This window comes from Uloborus diversus, chromosome 7 (genome assembly GCF_026930045.1).
Source record: "Uloborus diversus isolate 005 chromosome 7, Udiv.v.3.1, whole genome shotgun sequence".
Taxonomy (NCBI): domain Eukaryota; kingdom Metazoa; phylum Arthropoda; class Arachnida; order Araneae; family Uloboridae; genus Uloborus; species Uloborus diversus.
In genome coordinates, this window is record NC_072737.1 from 18,909,043 (window position 1) to 18,928,764 (window position 19,722).

At 34.9% G+C, this 19,722-nt stretch overlaps 1 protein-coding gene across 1 annotated transcript in view; it reads left to right on the forward strand.

Annotated features, from left to right (window-relative positions):
• The first annotated feature begins 15,998 nt into the window (after positions 1-15,998).
• Positions 15,999-19,722, forward strand: part of LOC129226308 (ubiquitin carboxyl-terminal hydrolase 34-like) — a 148,735-nt gene continuing 145,011 nt past the window's right edge. The window contains 1 exon segment of the mRNA XM_054860911.1: positions 15,999-16,129. Within this exon segment, the coding sequence (XP_054716886.1) occupies positions 16,087-16,129 (43 nt within the window). The 5' untranslated portion in view covers positions 15,999-16,086.

Genomic DNA, 19,722 nt, shown 5'->3' on the forward strand with positions numbered 1-19,722 from the left:
TGTTGAAGCTTCAAAGTTGAAGTCTGTGTTTGCTCCCACCTTTTGAGAACTACCCACTTGGCAAGATAATATTTAGAAATTATATATTTGTACCTCGGGGGGATACAACACTTTGTCCATTTTTTTTCCAAAATGACATTACAGTGTTAAAATCTGCTTTTCTCATATTTCCTAGAGGAATAGAGCACCAGGCATGACCAAAACCAGTTATTAATGGATATAGCGTATTTTAAAAGAACACCAAGTCCACTTTCACTTAGAGGGATAGAACACCACGTGGTTAAAACTACTCTCCTATAAAGATATGAAAATGAACATAATGTTGTATCCCTCCGAGGTACAGATGTAGTACCTTGAAAATTTGCATAGATGATACGCATAATAATTTAACACATATTTTCAGATACAGTAAAACCCCTCCTAACGGACACCTCTCAAATGTGGACACTCCTCTCATGCGGACAATTTTTAAATTCCCCGATTCCAAAGCAAATAACGTTATTAAATTCCTATCCTGCAGACACCCCTCTATTGCGGACAAAAAAAATTGTCCCCTTAGTGTCCGCATTTGAGGGGTTTTGCTGTATTTACATAACTATAAATTGTAAAGAATTTTTAAAAGAACGTGAAAACGAATAAGAGGGGCTAATTTCTAATTAAGATCAAATTTCGTCAAGTTTATCGTAAATTTCAAAAAATACAAAAGAAACACACCTAAAAGAGGATTTTTACGAAAATAACACGCAAGATACCGAATTATTTGAAGATGAAGTACTTCTAGACAATTAGACGAGGTGTATCGCGCATTGTTAACAGTAGTATACCACCAACCTGCGGAAATTCAGAAGGAGTATTTTTTTACTGCTATAAGGTTGAGCACTATATAATAGGGTGGGTCATCGTCCTATGGTAAAAAAAAAAAAAGTCTCCGATTTCCATCGGGCAGGGTAAGAAAAAGGTGCCAAATGATGTTTTAAGGTTATATGTAAAATTTCATTCGATTAGGAGTTCATTTTCTGCCTCCGGATTGAGTTTGAAAAACCGGTATTTAAGGGAAAAATTCTATTTTCATTAAAAAACAGAAAAGAAAATTACAAATATATCTAACTTCTTGAGATGGTCCAGGTACTAATCATTTATTTACGAACACGTTTATAATAATCATTAATTTTCAAAATTAAAATTATTCATCTTAAAATTAGCTTGAAAGTCCTTACTATCTAGTTTTGGCATAAATTTCCGGGACTCCAGTTGGTTCTTAAACAAGAAGTTCCGTCTAGAACTAAACGAGTCTACTTTCCGGTATACCCATACTTCTTACTAGTACCTGATCAATATTTTCAAAGATAGCTAAAATCGCAAATAGTTTCAATCATATTTTTTTAATATTTTTAGTTGATTTCTAGGAATAAAATATTCCTCCTTCATCTAAAAAAATAGATGCGTAAAGAAAAATAAATAAATAAATAAATAAACAAATAAAATAGCAGCCCCTTTTAATCAAAGCAGCTAATGCACTTTTTTCCATAAAAAAAGTTCTTTGACAGCTTTCAAAACGAAAAAATAATAATTAAAATTAATAAGCTTATTAAAATAAATACATAAAATTGAAAAAAAAAAAATACCGCAGTCTGCGCCATGAACCCCCTGGTCTCCCCCCCCCCCCCTGCCTTTCAATAGTTTGTGTGTATGGCATGGCAGGCATAGTAAACAGTTCTTCTCGCTTGAAACAAACAGTTGAATATCTTCTTCAGAGAATTATTTCAGTATTGGTGGATCAGACACATTTTTCCAGTCATTGAGATCGATGTAAGATTCTGCATTAAGTTAAACTACAAGAATGTGAAATATTTGTCTTTTGGGAGTCTATTTAGCTGAGCACTGCGAGCTTCTAAAATCCAACGGGCTGCCAATTCACGGATGTGCTGTTCCAAGTCTGTCAGTATTGCAATAAATTGATTATTAGGACACGCGAAAACACTGTGTCTTTGGATTACGGGATCTATTTTGCACTTCAACTCAGTGGATAAATATCTAGTTGCAGTGATTTTGAACAACTGCAGAGCTAATCTGCACATAAAGGGTAACTTTTGATAGTAAACCAGACTAGAGCCTGAACTTTGGCGACTTATATTGTAAGAATTTTTAAATATTCAGAAGGAGATTCCACTGACACACACAATCGTAGAATTCGATTATCACTAGTTAGCCAAAGAACCTGAGACATTTTGCTAAGCTTTGGCTCTTGCCAGGGCAGATTTGCGTGCTATTCTGCGCTTCTGACAAAGCATGTTTTTCTCAATAATATCTGAAGTGGTGGGGTAAAGTACTGCTGAGAAGCAATAGCTGCTCCAGCCAGGAGCGTGCTCAGAAATTTCGGGGTCCGTCACCAATGACATTTACGGTCCCCCTTCATGTTGTTTACCCCTGTATTTCATCCCTTATACTAAAAATATTGTGCCCCCTTCAGGCTCGGGCCCGGGGCAACAGACGTCCCCCCCCCCCCCCTGTGCACGACCCCGACTCCAACCCTGTCTGATACTTTGTATCTATCACATGCCCGTGAAATCAAATTCAAGTCCACTGTATTGCTTGTAGTAGTAAATTTATCGATATAACCGTTTGTAGTTCGAAGCTTGTAGAGTTCCCTTGAATTCATGCTCACTGTTCGTATCCGATAGAAGAGATGTGATGAAGTAATGATACTGTCTGACCACGGATTGTATGGAAAGACAAGCATCCGTTTTACAGCCGGAAATGGACGAACCTAATATTTTTTAGCGATGCCAGCTTTTGCAGAAGCTGAGTCTCATTCAAATGAGCGGAATACCGGCACCAAATTTTTACTTTCCCCTCTCATACAGATAGATTCGTCTTATCTGGACGTTTGAAAATTCCATACAATCCGTGGTCGGACAGTACTAAAACTGTCTTCCCTTTCTTTTTGAGGCTGAGAAGCTGTGATATCTCTCCCTTTTTCTTTTTTCTTTTTTTTTTCTCGGACAAATGTAGTTGTTTTTAACTTTGTATTTGCAAGAATGGTCCAATAGCAATTTAATAGTTTGGTAAAATGATTCTGATTATTTTCTTAGTTATTTTCGGATAGAATTTCAAAAGACTGCTGCTTGCATTTCAAGAGGTAAATTTAGCATCTCTTACTCATTTATGTTGCACAGTAGGCAGGGAGCGTTTGACCAAATTCACACATTTCGGTCAATTTCAACACCTAAAATGGCAAGTGTGAATTTAAACCATGTGTAAATTGAAAGTTTTATCACTTGTTAATGTAAACTAAAGTAACATTTATTGTTATTGCAATCTTACATGGAACGTATCCTATTTGGGTAAGGAAATTCAAACTTCAAACTCAATCCGGAGGCAAAAAGACTTATCAGACTGGAATAAAATTTCACACATGTTAGTTCGAGACCATTTAGCACCTTTTTAATCCTCTGCGCCCCTTAACATTTAAAAAAAAAAACAAAAAAACCCCACCCTACTATATAAGTTTGTCTTAGAGACAGTTCAAAAGAAGCATTGTGTGTTTTACTCTTATTGAATTTTTATTATGACATTTGTTCCTTCATTTTATATTCGTTCACAATACGTTTTTGTAAATAATATTTTTTTCTGTACAAAATTATGAAATGTGGAAATGAAACAATATACTTTCAAGTATTTATTGAGAAATTTCAAATACCGGTATGCCGGTATCACGTTTTAAAAATACCGAATATCAGTATTGAATTTTTAGTCCGGTATTGCAATCTCTACTTGTACGTTTGTGATAATGACTAAAATTCCATTAGATAATCGGTTAAAATGTGTGTGTTTTTTTAAATATTTTTTTAAAGATTTTTTATTCTTAATGTTCTTGTTATGAATAGGAAATGTGTATACATATTTTTTTATAATCACAGACATTTTACCGTGCTTACTATACGGCACAGATTATATGATTATACAAGTCTCAATAAAATATACATCACGAAAAGAAGAAAACGGATACCAGGGCAAAGGCGGAAATCAAATCTGCAACCTGTTTTCCTATTCGGAGGACGCAGTCGGAGCTGTACTTCTAAACCGCTCGACCATGGAGGGCTTTGGGGGGGAAAATGTATCCCCCCCTCCCCTCAACTTCAGCTATCTTCAAAAAATTTCATTAAAAAATACGGAAATACTCTGTGAACATCGTATAGAATGAACTTTAAAATCCAATTTATGGTATTTTAGACCATAAATCGTCAAATTAAAAAAAATATTTACTCTGTACTATTACTTTAAAAACCATACAAAGAACTAACCAGCTTCATGAACCGGCGAAAAATGAAAAATAAATAAGAAAAAGAGGGGGGAGGGCACAAGCGGTACTATTGGTTGTTTTTCAAAAAAATTTCTTTTGAACGGTAATTTTGCTGAATAACTAAGAGTTAAAATTACTTTATCAAAATGTAAGCAAATGTTTTCTCAGATGGTTAAAATTAATTATTATTATAATACGTTTAACCAAAATTCAATAATGTACAAGTTTTGTTGGTTTAGAAGATGTATGGTGTCGTAAATGTCACAATTGTAAAAAATACGAATGACATAAGGACCTTTAATTGGCCTTCAATTTGGAGATGAAATAGTAAAGTGTACCGCCATTTACTTTTCATGAGCTCTGACGGCCAGCAGCGCTCATATGATTGTTTGCAGGGAAGGAGCAGATTTATGAGTATTTTTAACATTTTGAAATACATTGTCTAACTGACACTGGGTTTAGTATCTCACTTTAAACACAAATTCAAAAGACTTTTTTTTTTTTGTTAAAGACGCAATTTCAGGCTATACTTGGTAGTAACATATGGGAAAGGGTTTGGTTTGCGGACGCTTCCTTGGAAATTTTTGAAGCTCTAAAACGCATTTGGGACTGCCCCCGAAAAAAATTTGATGTTGAAAATTAAAAAACGCAATTTTGGGATTCAAGTTGACATGTTAGGGGAGAATGTAGTTGCTCAAACTCGGAAACTTTTTGAAGCTATGAGGCATTCGCTTGATGACGCTGCGGGAGAAGAGAGTGTGTGTGTGTGGGGGGGGGGATCTCAAATTTTTGATGGCAAGACTTTAGAAACTCCACATCATCAAAGAGCGTCTAAAATTGCATTGTTAGAGCTACACTTTCTGGAGATGTCTGGAAGACAGCTTTTTAACCTCTCCCCTCCCTATCGTAATCGGAAGAAACAATTACATATTTAAAAGTTTCAATTTTGAAAAATGGACAGGGAAAGCGTCCCTGAACCTTTTCAATTAACATTATCAAAGATAGTCTGAAATGCATTTTTAGGACAACAATTTCGAAATATTCTCGGGGGAAACCCCCCCTGAACCCCCTATTTCTGAGTGAATATTATGCTTACGATTGGGTTCACATTTCTAATTGTACTTAGATCTAGTAGTGACTCTTCGACTCCATCTTGACCCAGAAGTTAAATCCTCTCTCTATACAGTAGACCCTCGTTTTACGCGGGGGTTACGTTCCATGGAAATGCCGCGTAAATTGAGACCTAATAGTAGTGTTAAAATAGGGGATAGGTTTCGTAGATAAAAAAATATTTCATTCTAGTGAATGACTAATTGTAAAATAAGTTTTAATGTGTACTTATATCGATTTTTTATGCACAGCATACAAAGGAAAACATAAACTAATTTTCAGTGTTCTGTTTATAAAGAGGAGCTGACTATGAGTCTTTTGGTAGCCATTAAGAACTTTTCTCTGTAATTCTTTGCAGAGCATTAACGCATCCATGATTCACTTGCGTCATTTCCATGATAGAATCTTCCTTCGCTAACAAATTAGTAAGATCATTTCTATTAGGAATAGCTCAAAATTTTCAATATGAACGTTTTTGGTTGTGTGTCACCGATGTCGGTATCCACGTTGGTTTTGGCCTCCTTTGTCACTTCTAAAAGCTCTTCTTCCAGTGAGTTCTGAAGTGTGTGAGTTTAATAACCTTTACTTCTAGAAAGAGCTCTGGAACCAATCATATAATGTCCCCAGTGGCCCAAGCTCGATTTATTAGCACACCAAAAATGCCGTTGATTACGCGTACTCTGCTATCTTTAGGAGTTTAGATTCTGAAAGAGGGGAACATTTTATCTGTTTGCATTGCCGCATCCGCGTAAAATAAAATAAAGGTGTCAAATCTTAAACCGCGTAAAATGAACCCGTGTCAAGCAAGGATCTACTGTATTTTAATTTGCTTTTGAAAACATTCAAATGTCGCCAATATCATGTACCCACCTAATTGTTTTGACCTCAAGACAGTCCTGCCCCCCCGCCTGATTATCTAAACCCCTAGTACACTGTGGCACCCCCACTGCTGAAGCTCTGCGCACGCCCCAGTTCCTCATGCTTTGATTTTGGAACTTTGATGGAGCTTTTTGGATGGGGGGGGGGGGGGATTCACATTACGATCTCCCCCCGGACGAGAAGATTTGAGACGGTCCCCACCTACAAAGTATAAGCATTTACTGCATTACAAACTATATTATTACTCTTTAAAAATAGTATTAATGCCTCTCTTTTATGATACTCATAGTTTTCAGATTACAGAAAATTTTTATATTCATTGTGAAGTGATTGATAATAAAATGTGTCTGTACTTTTACATTATAAGCTCACCATTCTCTGTGTCAGGTGGAAGGGGGGCGGGGGGGGGGGGGGAGGAGTGCCAGAAAATATTCGCTCCGGACGCCGTCAACTCTTACGACTACTCTAATAACGAAAACTGGAACCCTGAGTTTATTTTGATGAAAGTTGTTCATAAATTAAAAACGAGCTGATGTGTGCATCACATGACTTCCTTTTACTTCAATTTAATGTCATTTCCCCATTATTGGCAAATTCAATGTGATTCAATTGTTTACTCTCTAAATATCACCAACATTAGCCAAATTGAGACCAAATTTAAAATTTAAAAAAATTGCCAAATTTGTCGCCAAGTTGGTGATAAAATTTGGCGATCAAAAGACTGGTGATATATCGCCAAGTGTGCGACAAATTATAACACCACTTGAGTTTACATCGAAATTAACAATGATTTCCCCCAAAAAAGGGGCAAAACACCCCCCTTAGGAACATCCGAATGCAACCAAAAGGGAAGGTGCACGACTACACCCCACTAGGAGTCTACGTATTAAATTTCAATTTTCTAGGACGTACCGTTTTTGAGTTATGCGAGATGCATACACACACACACACACGCACGTACGCACATGCATACGTACATACGGACGTCACGAGAAAATTCGTTGTAATTAACTCGGGGGTCGTCAAAATGGATATTTTGGGTGTCTGTACGTTCCTTGGCATATATCCACGTGTGATCGGATCGAAAAAAAAACTCAACATTAATTCGGGGGTGAGAAAAATGGAAATTAAGGCCGATTTTTGAGTGAAAAATTTTTCGCAAATATAATACTTCCTTTTTTGTAAAAGGAAGTAAAAATCGTTTTGACTATCCGTTTGATTTAAGTAACTTTGTTTTCTTAAAAAATGAATAGGATTATCTTTCTTCGAAGGGACACTGCTGGTTTTACTTATAGCATAAATTTGCTTATTTTTTGAAAAATTATTCTAGGTACTCTTTACTCAATTTCATTTTTATAAATATATTTATCTATTGCACATAAAATACTTGTAAAAACAAAACAAAAAAAATAATAATAAACTACTTAATTTCAAGAAATTATTTTACAACAATTCAAAGTGACAATATATTTTAAAACTATCATTTAAAGTCATTATCAAATATTTAATTTACATGCATCACAAAAAATTCCAATAATATCTTAGAATATTATAACAAAAAAAAATCGTCGCCAAGTTGGCGACAAAACTTGGCGACCAAAAGACTGGCGATATATCGCCAAGTGTCCGACAAATTATAACGCCACTTGAGTTTACATCGAAATTAACAATGATTTCCCCCCAAAAAGGTGCAAAAGACCCCCTTAGGAACATCCGAAAGCAACCAAAAGGGGAGGTGCACAACTAGACCCCACTACGAGTCTATGTACCAAATTTCAACTTTCTAGGACATACCATTTTTGAGTTATGCGAGATACATACGCACATACATACAGACGTCACGAGAAAAGTCGTTGTAATTACCTCGGTGATGGTCAAAATGGATATTTCGCGTGTCTATACATTCTTAGGCACTTTTCCGCATGTGGTCGAATCGAAAAAAAAACTCAACATTCATTTGGGGGTGAGCAAAATGGAAATTAAGGGCGATTTTTGAGTGAAATTTTTTTCGCGAATACAATACTTCCTTTTTTGTAAAAGGAAGTAATAGTTGGTCAGAGTTTGGAGCAACGCAAGCCTCCTCATATAGCTGTGTCCTACTTCTAAATTTGGTATCCTTAATGAACACTATTAATTCTCAAATTATTTTCGCAGAAAAACAAATGCAACTAAATATTCTATTTCAGGTGATGCTTTTTTCCTCTTTGATGACCAGATTATGGTGCGTCATGGGCGGATTTATGGGGGGCGGGAGGGAGGCAAAGGGGGCGATACCCCCAACGTTGGGAGGACTTTATGTAGAAACAGCACACTTTCAAAAATCTTTAAACAACAAAACCTTATTACTATTTTTTACTTTCTTTTACAAACGAGCTGATATGTGCATCACATGACTTCCTTTTACTCCAATTTGATGTCATTTTCTCATTATTGGTAATTTTAATGTGATTCAATAGTTTACTCTCTAAATATCACCAACAGTGGCCAAATTGAAACCAGATTTTTAAAAGAAAATCGCCAAGTTTGTCGCTAAGTTGGCGACAAAACTTGGCGACCAAAAGACTGGCGATATATATTGCGAAGTGTCCGCCAAATTATAACAATACTTGAGTTTACATCGAAATTAAAAATGATTTCCCCCCAAAAAGGGTCAAAAGACCCCCTTAGGAACATCCGAATGTAACCAAAAGGGAAGGTGCACAACTAGACCCTACTAGGAGTCTACGTACCAAATTTAAACTTTCTAGGACATACCGTTTTTGAGTTATGCGAGATGCATACACATATACACACATACGCACATACATACGTACATACAGACGTCACGAAAAAATTCGTTGTAATTAACTCGGGGATCGTCAAAATGGATATTTCGGGTGTCTGTACGTTCCTAGGCATATATCCACGTGTGGTCGAGTCGAAAAAAAAAAACCTAACATTTATTCGGGGTGAGCAAAATAGAAATTAAGGGCCGATTTTTGAGTGAAAATTTTTTTGCGAAAAAAAGGTATTGTATTTGCAAAAAAATTTTCACTCAAAAATCGGCCTTAATTTCCATTTTGCTCACCCCCGAATGAATGTTGAGTTTTTTTCGACTCGACCACACGTGGATAAGTGCCTAAGAACGTATAAACACGTGAAATATCCATTTCCACGATTCCCGAGTAAATTACAACGAGTTTTCTCGTGACGTCTGTATGTACGTATGTATGTGTGTATGTATGTCACATAACTCAAGAACGGAATGCCCTAGAAAGTTGAAATTTGGTACGTAGACTCCTAGTGGGGTCTAGTTGTGCACCTCCTCTTTTGGTTGCATTTGGGTGTTTCTAAAGGCGTCTTTTGCCCTTTTTTGTTTTTTGAACAGTTCAGAAGGGGAAAATGAAGAGAATTGCCTTTTCTGATTGGAGAAAAGAAACGAAAATATAGGCCCAACAAGTTATGCATTCAGTTGCAATACTGAATAAATCGAAGATTGTTTTAAAAAATTAGAAGCTAGAGCAAAAAAAAAAACGACCCCCCCCCCCCACCCCATGTGCTGACAGAACTATCTACTCGTTGTGATTTCTTTTCCTTCTTTTCAGGATGTTTATTTCCAATTTGAGTGATTTCAAAAAGCGAGATATTTTGGGTTGTTAGACGAAAGGTTCATTGAAAAATCTTCTGGTTCCATATATTCTCAAACAAATTTGGCTGATTTGAAGTGAGAGCTATTGCAAAAGAAATACAGGGCTAAAAGGTTTTTGTGTGTACAGCAAAATACTGTTGAACGTAACAGTTTACAGTCATACTCAACGAATTTATGTAACGATAGAACAAAACACTGGAAAAATAGTTCAACCATTGTACTAACGGTAAGTAAAAGCACTATAAACGATGGTATGATTTTTAGGGGGGGGGGGAAATAGAAATCACAATCCCTAGCAGTTCAAAACTAAAAATTTCAGATTTTGCAGAATCATAAATTGTAGAGAAAACATCTGAGTATTTAAAAAGAAATTTAGAAACTAAAGTTGGATATTCCTATTTATTGGTTCTATTCAGAGCCGCACAGAGCCAAGGCGGACCCCTTGTCAGTTATGTCGCCGGGCCATTCCACCCCCCCCCCCAAAAAAAAAAGAAAGAAGAAGAAAAAGAAAAAAGGGGGAAAGAAGAAAAAAAGGGGGAAGAAAACAAAAGGGAAAAAGAAAAGATAAGAGAAAAAAGAAGAACAAAAAAAGGGGGAGGAGAGAAAAAAAATCAAAACTGCTTACTAGAAAAGTGCCACAACGGTAAATACCAAAAGGGTAAATTTTACTTAATCTTTGCGTTTTCTCTTATTCGGGAGTTTCCCCCCCCCCTCCAATCCCTTTGTCTTTCTTCTTTTCTTTTGTTTTCTTTCTTTTTTTCTTTCCTTCTTTTCTTTCTTTTTTACTTCCTTTTACAAAAAAGGAAGTATTGTATTCGCGAAAAAATTTTCACTCAAAAATCGCCCTTAATTTCCATTTTGCTCACCCCCAAATGAATGTTGAGTTTTTTTTTTCGATTCGACCACATGCGGAAAAGTGCCTAAGAATGTATAGACACGCGAAATATCCATTTTGACGATCCCCGAGTTAATTACAACGAGTTTTCTCGTGACGTCTGTATGTACGTATGTATGTGCGTATGTGTGTATATGTGTATGTATCTCGCATAACTCAAAAACGGTATGTCCTAGAAAGTTTAAATTTGGTACGTAGACTCCTAGTAGGGTCTAGTTGTGCACCTTCCCTTTTGGTTGCTTTCGGATGTTCCTAAGGGGGTCTTTTGACCCTTTTTGGGGGGAAATCATTATTAATATCAATGCAAACTTAAGTGGTGTTATAATTTGGTAAACACTTGGTGACGTATCGCCAAGCTTTTGGTCGCCAAGTTTTTTCGCCAACTTGGTGACGATTTTTTTTTTTTTTTTTGAGCAATCACGATTGCTTATTGTTCTCACTTGGCAGTCCTTGATGTTCCGGTTCCTCTTTCAGCTTGGACCAGGGCTGCAGCACCACCGTCCACCGGCGGCGGCGCGGCTGCTCCTGACCACTGTCCCCAGGAATCCACTTTTGCTGGGCGGTGGCGTCCATGTCCTACACACGCATGCTCATACACAGTCGCCTACACGCGCACGCCTATACACACATACACACGCCTACGTGCACACACGTAAGCCTACACACACAACTATACACACGTAACCACCCAGGAGGAGGGACATGCTTGGGCGGGGAACCATTTCTAGAAACAATAACTCTAACCAGTAGAGTCTTGTCGCAACTCGTGATTGCAAAAAACATAATTTGAATTCAAAGTTTCGGAATTCAAATTAGTTTTTTTTTTTTTTTATTTTAATCTGGTTTCAATTTGGCCACTGTTGGTGATATTTAGAGAGTAAACTATTGAATCATATTAAAACTGCCAATAATGAGAAAATGACATTAAATTGGAGTAAAAGGAAGTCATGTGATGCACACATCAGCTCGTTTTGCATCAGTGTCGCCCCCCCCCCCCCTAGTTTTCGACTAGGCTGACATGGCCTCTCTTCGGGCCTGGTTCTATTGAAATCTTCCGTCACTTCCACATAAAACCGTTACAATGCCGTAGTTTTGCCTTGTCAAGTACAGAAATTGTTTTTTAAAAAAAACTGTAGTTGACAAGGCACATTTCGGTATTAGAATTGAAATATAATGTAGCCCGAAAAAAAATTGCATTACCCTATTCCTTTTCATTTTCTGCGTTACTTGCAATTGAAAAAATGTTGTCGTCATACGAAATCTACAATTTATTTTTTTTCTTTTAAGCTTGAAATAGCTGTTTCTTACAAAGTTAGAACAATACTGTAAAACTGTACAATCTAGTACTAAATTTCAGAAACTGGAAATGAGGTGCTGTAAATAATTTTAATTGACCTAGGATCCTTGAAAAGAATTAGATACGTCTTTGAAACTCCTAAGCAAAGTATGCTTCAATTTTTTTTCTTACCAAGTGTATAAATTGTGAGTTTTCCAAATGTTACCCTCTTGTTACCCCTTTTCTTAATGTATACTGCACAATTTCATTTTAAAGCATTTTATACTTTTGACCAGTTTATACTTAATTCTTCGTTTTTTGTCGGTGGGTTGGAGGCGTGATCAAAAACCATTTTTGTCGACAATCGATATAAGCAAGTAACAATGCATTATCTTTTCTTCTCCCTCGCTCTTTCTCTCTGAGAACTACTGTCATTAATTTGACCATCCAAAAATATTTTTTACTGTGCTTTATATTAATTTGCAAAAGAGTTATAACATTAAAAAGTTTATTTCAATATTTTCTCTTAAGACTTTTTGTCAGTCGAATTACTGCTTTTAATGCTTCAAAATGCCGCCCGCATTGTCTAGTGTCAAAGAAGTCTGACTGCGATGGAGAGGTCCCGTGTTCGAATCCCGGCTCGGGCATGGATGTACTTTCTCTCTCCTGCCCTTTCTTTGTGTGAATGTGTTGTCATGGTGTAAATGATTGTCTACCCTATAAACGGGTCCTTATGGCATGTGTGTACTGTGGAGGTCGGACCTCAGACCGAGTTACGGTACAGTTGGAAAAGTGAAGCAGCGCACCCAGGACCGTAGCTAGGCATTGGAATAAGGTAGGGGCACTTAACTTACATCACAAGGCACTCCAAAAACAAGTTTATGGAAAAAAATTTCACGCATCTAGGCCGTTACAAAATCGGAGAACCTATTTTTTTCTTCTTCAAATGTATATAAACAGGAAGAGAGACAGAGCCAATATAGTTTTTAATTTAAGGTGGGGGTCATTACTAGCATAGGAGGGCACAAATCAAGAGAATTGCGTTATGTATATATCCAGAGAAAGAGAATTAGCAATATGAACTTAGATGTAAAGTAATATTAGCACAAAAACAGGAGTATATAGGGGTTCTTCCTCGGAAAATAACCGAAATTGTAGCTTTAAAAACGCAATTTTAGACGATCTTTGGGGAGGGGGTGAGGGAATCAGAGGACTTTTCTGGTAATTTTTCTGAAATTAAAGCCTTAAACACACGGTTGTAGATCACAGGAGTGTATGTAGGAATTTGTTTTGGAGGGAGCTCAGGTACAAAAATTGTGAGAACTTTCTGAATTTAAATTTGGAAAAATAAAAATATTTATTCACAGTGAGTAGCTTTAAATTTATTTCAGCGCACCCCTTCGGCGCACCCACTTGGTTGACCATCTTTGATAACGTTTGAGGAAACAGTGAGATTCAAGGAATTTATCCTAGAAAAATGCGAAATTGATGTTAAAAACGCAATTGAATGCCGTGTTCGGTGATACCTTGTCAAAAAATTCCAAAATGTCAGGAATTACTTCCTATTCCTATTCAGAGTCACAACTGACTACAACTGTATTTATGTCGAGGACTGCATACAGGAATTACTTCCAACGATGTTTCGGGATTTCACGGGTTTCCACCAGTTTCCTGTAAAAAACCTGAATCTTTGCGAAAAGTTTCCTGAATTGCTGCAATTTGCATGAAAACAGGCTCTCACTGTCGTAAAAAAAAAAAAAAAAAAAAAAAAAAACTTTTAGTTACCAGTATAACGATATGTTCAGCTTCTTTATAACGTGTTTCGCCTACAGTTCTCTTATTTCATTTCCAAATTGACTGAATCCTAGACGAGGGGAAAATGCAGTCTCTGATGGATACTGTGGCTTTGCAAGAGTTGCAAACAACAGAGCTGTTCGGTACTTACTTGCAGTTTCGCCCTAGCTTCGACCCTATTTCTTAAAGTGCTCTATGAACTTTTATGGAAGTTCAGGAAGGTGCGAAGCTGTTACTAAGAATATATCTAAGTTTTCCTGAAAAAGCTACCTGATTTCATCAGGAAGTTTTCAGGTTGATTTCATGAAGGTTATACTGACTTTTAGCGGGGAAATTTTCTTTTCTTTTTTTTTTCGCTAGATATGTTATTGACAGAAATTAGGTACAATAGTAGCCCTCCATTATTTTCCGAAAACATTTATTTTTTATTTTTTTCCACAGTGTATTACGGGAAAGGGGTACGAGATTTTCCTTAGAAAAATTTCGGAATCCTCGGAGTTTTCGGAACAGAAGAAGCAAAAATGTAATTTCAGACGATCTTTGATGCTGTTAGAGAAAGGGGAAGTTTGGGGTCTTTCTGTGGAACTGTTTTGAAATTTTATGTATTTAAGGAGATATTTGTAGACTCTTTGGTTACGTTAGGGGAAGGAATGTTGTTCAAAGACTTTTTCCGCCAAATTTTTGAATCTGAATTCCAGAAAAACGTAATTTTTGATGACTTTCGATGACGGAAGAGGGAGGGTTTTCCCTGGAAACTTTTCGAAATCGCAGTCCTGAAAACGCAGTTGCGGACCATCTCTGATGATATCAGGGGAAAGAATGGGATTCGAAACATTTCCTACATATTTTTTTTTAAATTGAAGTTCTAATCATGCAGTTTCAGACCGCCTTCAATGATGTTACAGAGAGGCGAGGTTCGAAAGGCTTCCTCCTGGAAATTTTTCGACATTAATATCTAAAAACGAAATTTTAGGCTATACTTGATGACGTTAGAGGAAGGGATGGGGTTTGGAACTCTCTCACAAACTTTTTTCGAAATTGGAATTCAAAAGTGTGATCGTTTGCCACTTTTGACGACGTTAGGTTCGGTACTCTAATTTAGAAATTTTTAGAAATTGAAGATCTTAAAACACAATTCCAAGGGATCATGATGTTATATAGGCTTTGGGGGACATTCTCAAAATTTTTTTCTATTTTCACAAGTAATTTTTAAAGTAGGACATCAGTCACTAGAGGTTGGGCACTTCTCCCTAATGCCAACCCCAGGCTACTCCCCTGTGTGCACCCCAAAAATTATTAGCGAAAAACTGGCACACGACAACAATAACAACAAGGCTTCAAAATGCAGGAAAATATTCAGGTTAATTTTCTTAAAATAAAATCTGGAAGTTCTTGAACTTCATAAAATTTTTCACTTTTGTGGGAAAAAAAGGAAACGGAGGAAAAGTAATGAAAATACTTTATTTATTTACTTCAACTTCGCTTCATTGCACAGTTGAAGTTAAGTTTTGGTTTTGAATTATTTATTTATTTTTCCAATAAAAATCAGCATCTATGACCCAAAGTACTAATATTTGTAGAATAAATCCTTCAAAGCACTTTCTTTCGCTATTTCAGTTGCATTATCCGAATTTTGACATTTTTGAAAAAATAAAAAATAAATGAAGATTTTTTAATGGTTTTCCAAAGAAAGCTTGATTGTATCTATATTGCAATTTATTTCTACAGCGAATAGAGTGAAACTTTTGAGAACTTTATGTCTCACAACTTAAGGCAGTTATTAATTATCATAAAGCTCTGTGTTAATTTTCTTTTCAACTAATTGATTTTCTTAAATTCTTTTTTGCTAAGTAGCAATCATTTTCACTGAATCATTTGCTATTTTTTTAGTACAACGGAGCAGTATTATAAAAATAGACGGAAAATGAGCTCTATTTTTTTAAATTCAAAGAAAAGAATGTAATTAATGGTTTGTACAGTGCAGTCAATCTAGTAAATCAAGTCAAAAACATCCGAAAATATTTATGAAATTGTTCCGTGGCATCAACCGCGTGTTTAAAGCGGCATTATGGCGATGAACTCTGTCAGCCTTTAAGTTTTGCGTGGACTTAAAAACTTTTTTAATATTAATCTATTAACTTTCAATTTTGATCCACTTCAATGTGAATATTTTCCCCAATGTACGTTTGCTCACTTTGGAAATGTGTGATATTTGTACAGACGTCATCGAACTGCTGCAAAGATGTAAGCTGTTTTCCGTAATATCGTGTTGTTTTGATGGAACATCCTGCAAAACATTTATGTTTATTGATTTTTTCCTCATGGTTTCTTGTCAAATGCATAAAAAAATATCCCCTTTAATTTCTATCTGGCCAAATTATTAATAAAGTGTTTTATGTTGATATTATTTCTTTCTGAATTTCATCTTGAGCTTTTCAAGGTGTGATTATTTTGCTATCTTTCCGTGGATTTTACGCATCCTGCTTTAAAAGTTCTTTTTAAAGTACTTGTTTCGAAGTATTTTCCACTTTATTACATTTTAAGGGTTTCGTGTGACGAAATTTTTTAACTGAATATAATAAAATATTACAGAGTTGTCTGCTCTTGAAGCTTAGATTGATAAAATTTCATAACAAACAATGCCAACATTTTTCTTCAAATGTTTTTTTGAAATTTCGTGAAATCGTGTGCTTTTTGAAGTTGAAATTTTTCTAATAACAATATTTAAAAAATCTCCTAACCTTTGATCATCGGTCAGAAAAATCTATGTAAATATCCTTTTAATATTATAACTAAGAAATTTTAGGATTAGTTCCATGAACATCAAATATGTTTATTTATCCGAATGTCCTACTTTACCATGCACTTGTTTAGTTGACACCATATATTATTGATTTTGTAATTCTATATTTTTTTCTTTTGGTATATATGTTATAAAAATTGAATACATAGCTTTAAATTTTATATGAATATGTTATATGCTTAAATAATATATTTTGAAAATGTCTTGATGATAAGATATTTGCAATCAATTTAATGATGATCCCAGATAAAAGTATTGACTAAAAATGTGTTAAATATTTGGTTTAAGTCAGAATATTCATGTGTATGTGTCAAAATTATAATGTGAAATTATTATAATTTGGATATTTAAGTATTAAAAATGTTTTGATGCGAAGAATACATTCATTTTTATCATGTTTCAGCATTTAGTAGGAATAAATGTAAACTTTTGTGCTGAAATGTATGAAATAATTAAACATCACATGAAATGCACAAATTTACAAAACATTGGAAACGTGTTTCAGGTTCACCAGTAACCACTTTTTCAATGCTAAAGAAGTAAACTGATGGGCGGAAAGACGTCCAATAAATGAGTTTTCTTTTGTCGGAGTGTATGTTTTTACATTCATAAGCTTACCTCTTTTGTATTGAGAAAAAGATGCCTTGTAACCCTGAAATGCATGTCTGCAACTTTTTACTGCTTTATGAAAATACAGTTTCTGTTCTTTTTTTCTTTTCCCGAATTTTTATTTTTGTTCCAGTTTCCTAGTTCCATTGCTCAAAACATTTTTAATCTTAACTTTTAACATTACACTCAAGTTAGAAACAATTTTAATTGTGTCTGCATTTTACCAATGGCTGCTTATTTGTTAAAAACATAATGGTGATATGAGGCTCAGTGTGTTTTTTTATTGCGTTTAAATTCACCCAATAAATCGTATAATATTTCTTCAGCATATTTCAAAATGCAAACCTTTATTAAAAATAATTAAATACAGTGAAGCACCGTCTATATGTTTTTGGAGGGACTGTATGAAGAGAGCGTATAAATGAAAAAATGTATAATAGGTGAACAATAATGTGCATTAGCCTCCAATTTGAAAACCGTGTAATTGATAAAAACGTATAAAAGAGAAACGTATAAACGGTGCTCCACTGTATTACTTATTAATTAAACTTCTCATATAAATATCGGTTGTTGACATTATTGATGAGAAGATTTTTTCGTGACAGTTTAAACCATGGTTTACTCTGTCAAAACTGTCACATGTCAAACACTTGCCAAATCTGCATATACAGTGAAGCACTGTTTATACATTTTTGAAGGGACTGTGTGAAAAAGCGTACAAATGAAAAAAAAAACCTATAATAGGTATAGGATAATGCGTATCAGAATCCACAGAGACCAATTTAAAAAGCATATAATTGATAGAAATGTAGGACTTCATGAAAGGGGTTTATTTTTTAGTATTTATCACATTAGACTCTTGTCATGTAAATAGAAAATTAAGTTACAGTAAGGGAGCCCCCATAAAGAGATTGGCAGGGGGGGGGGGCTTGAGCCCCTTTAGATATTGATACTGTGAATTTTTTAAATTTAATTTTTAGAGTATATATCATACAAAACATTTCAACAAAAGAGGTGAATTACTCTTCTTTGAATCTTTAATATTTTCATAATTTAAATATCTGCATTGATGTTGCTTTTAGAGCCATGACAATTGTACAATGCACAATCAGGGGTCTGTCCAGGATTTTTCACAAGGTCCGTTTTTTGCGAAAAATCAAATAATTTTGTGAAAAAAGAATTGATTTTGTGAAAAATCAAAAAATTTCGCAAAAAAAAAAAAAATGTTAAAACGAAATTTTAGAATTTAGAGATGGCACAAACTGCATCAATTAGACTTAAAGTTGAGTGTTTTCCTCTTCTATGGCGAGAAAATCATTCTGGATTTTTTTTCTGATATTTGGACGGGGGGGGGGGGGGGGGGGGGCATCGCTCTTTCAAGTATCAATATTTATCTACCATTCTGCATCATGTTAAATTTTATACTAGATATATTTCTGTACAATATTTAAAATAATTGTAACAAAAATATAAATAAATAAAACAAAATTCAGAATAGGGTTCAGCATTCAACTTTTTGACCCAAGACACTCTTAAAAAGCACAGAATTTCGTTTAAAACTTATAAATTCCGTGATTTTAACAAAAATAAAAAGTTATTTCAATTGTTTACCTCTTAACAAAGCGTAATAATCATCAAAAATTCAAAATCGGATTCCCATAGCGGATGCAAAGAGATCGCAATTCTCAAAGTGAAGGCATCAAAAGTATAAAAACGGCTTGTAAAAGAAATATTTTTGATAAAATTATTTTGAAATTGCATTTTAAGAGTCCTATGATAACATATCATTAATATCTGTGGACACAGTTGACTCCCCCCCCCCCCGCCAAAAAAAAATAATAAAATAAAATAAACCATCTATTCAGTATTTTAATTTTTGACTCATAACAGAAAATGAAATTTTGCTTTAAAAACTTGAAATGAGAGTTCTAACAGAGATAGAGACTTTTCATTTATTTGCATCCTAATAAAGCGAAGTTAGCTTGAAAAAAGAACAAAATATGATTCTCATATCGGATGTTAAAAGATTGCATTTTTCAAAATGTAGACATCTAAAGAAAAAAAAACGGTAATTAAAAGAGTTTATTTAAAGTAAATCATCCTTGTTAGCATGGAAAAATCAAAATCCATATAATTTTCTCTGAAGCGATCATATTTTTTCCTCACCCTTACTATCCCTTTGCAGTTCTAAGTTCATTTCGCAGATATATATTATTATTGTTTATTAAATCATGAGCTGGAGAAAAGTGCTTACCAATGCCTTTTCAGAAAAGTTTACAACAACACCGCTGCTAATTAGCTGTGATAAAACAAACAACCATTATATTTATTTGGCAGTAGCAATTATTTATCGCTTGCAGGAGCATGGCAAGAGTGCCGATTTTTTCTTTTCTTTTTCTTTTTTTTTTCAAAATTAGCCGATTTT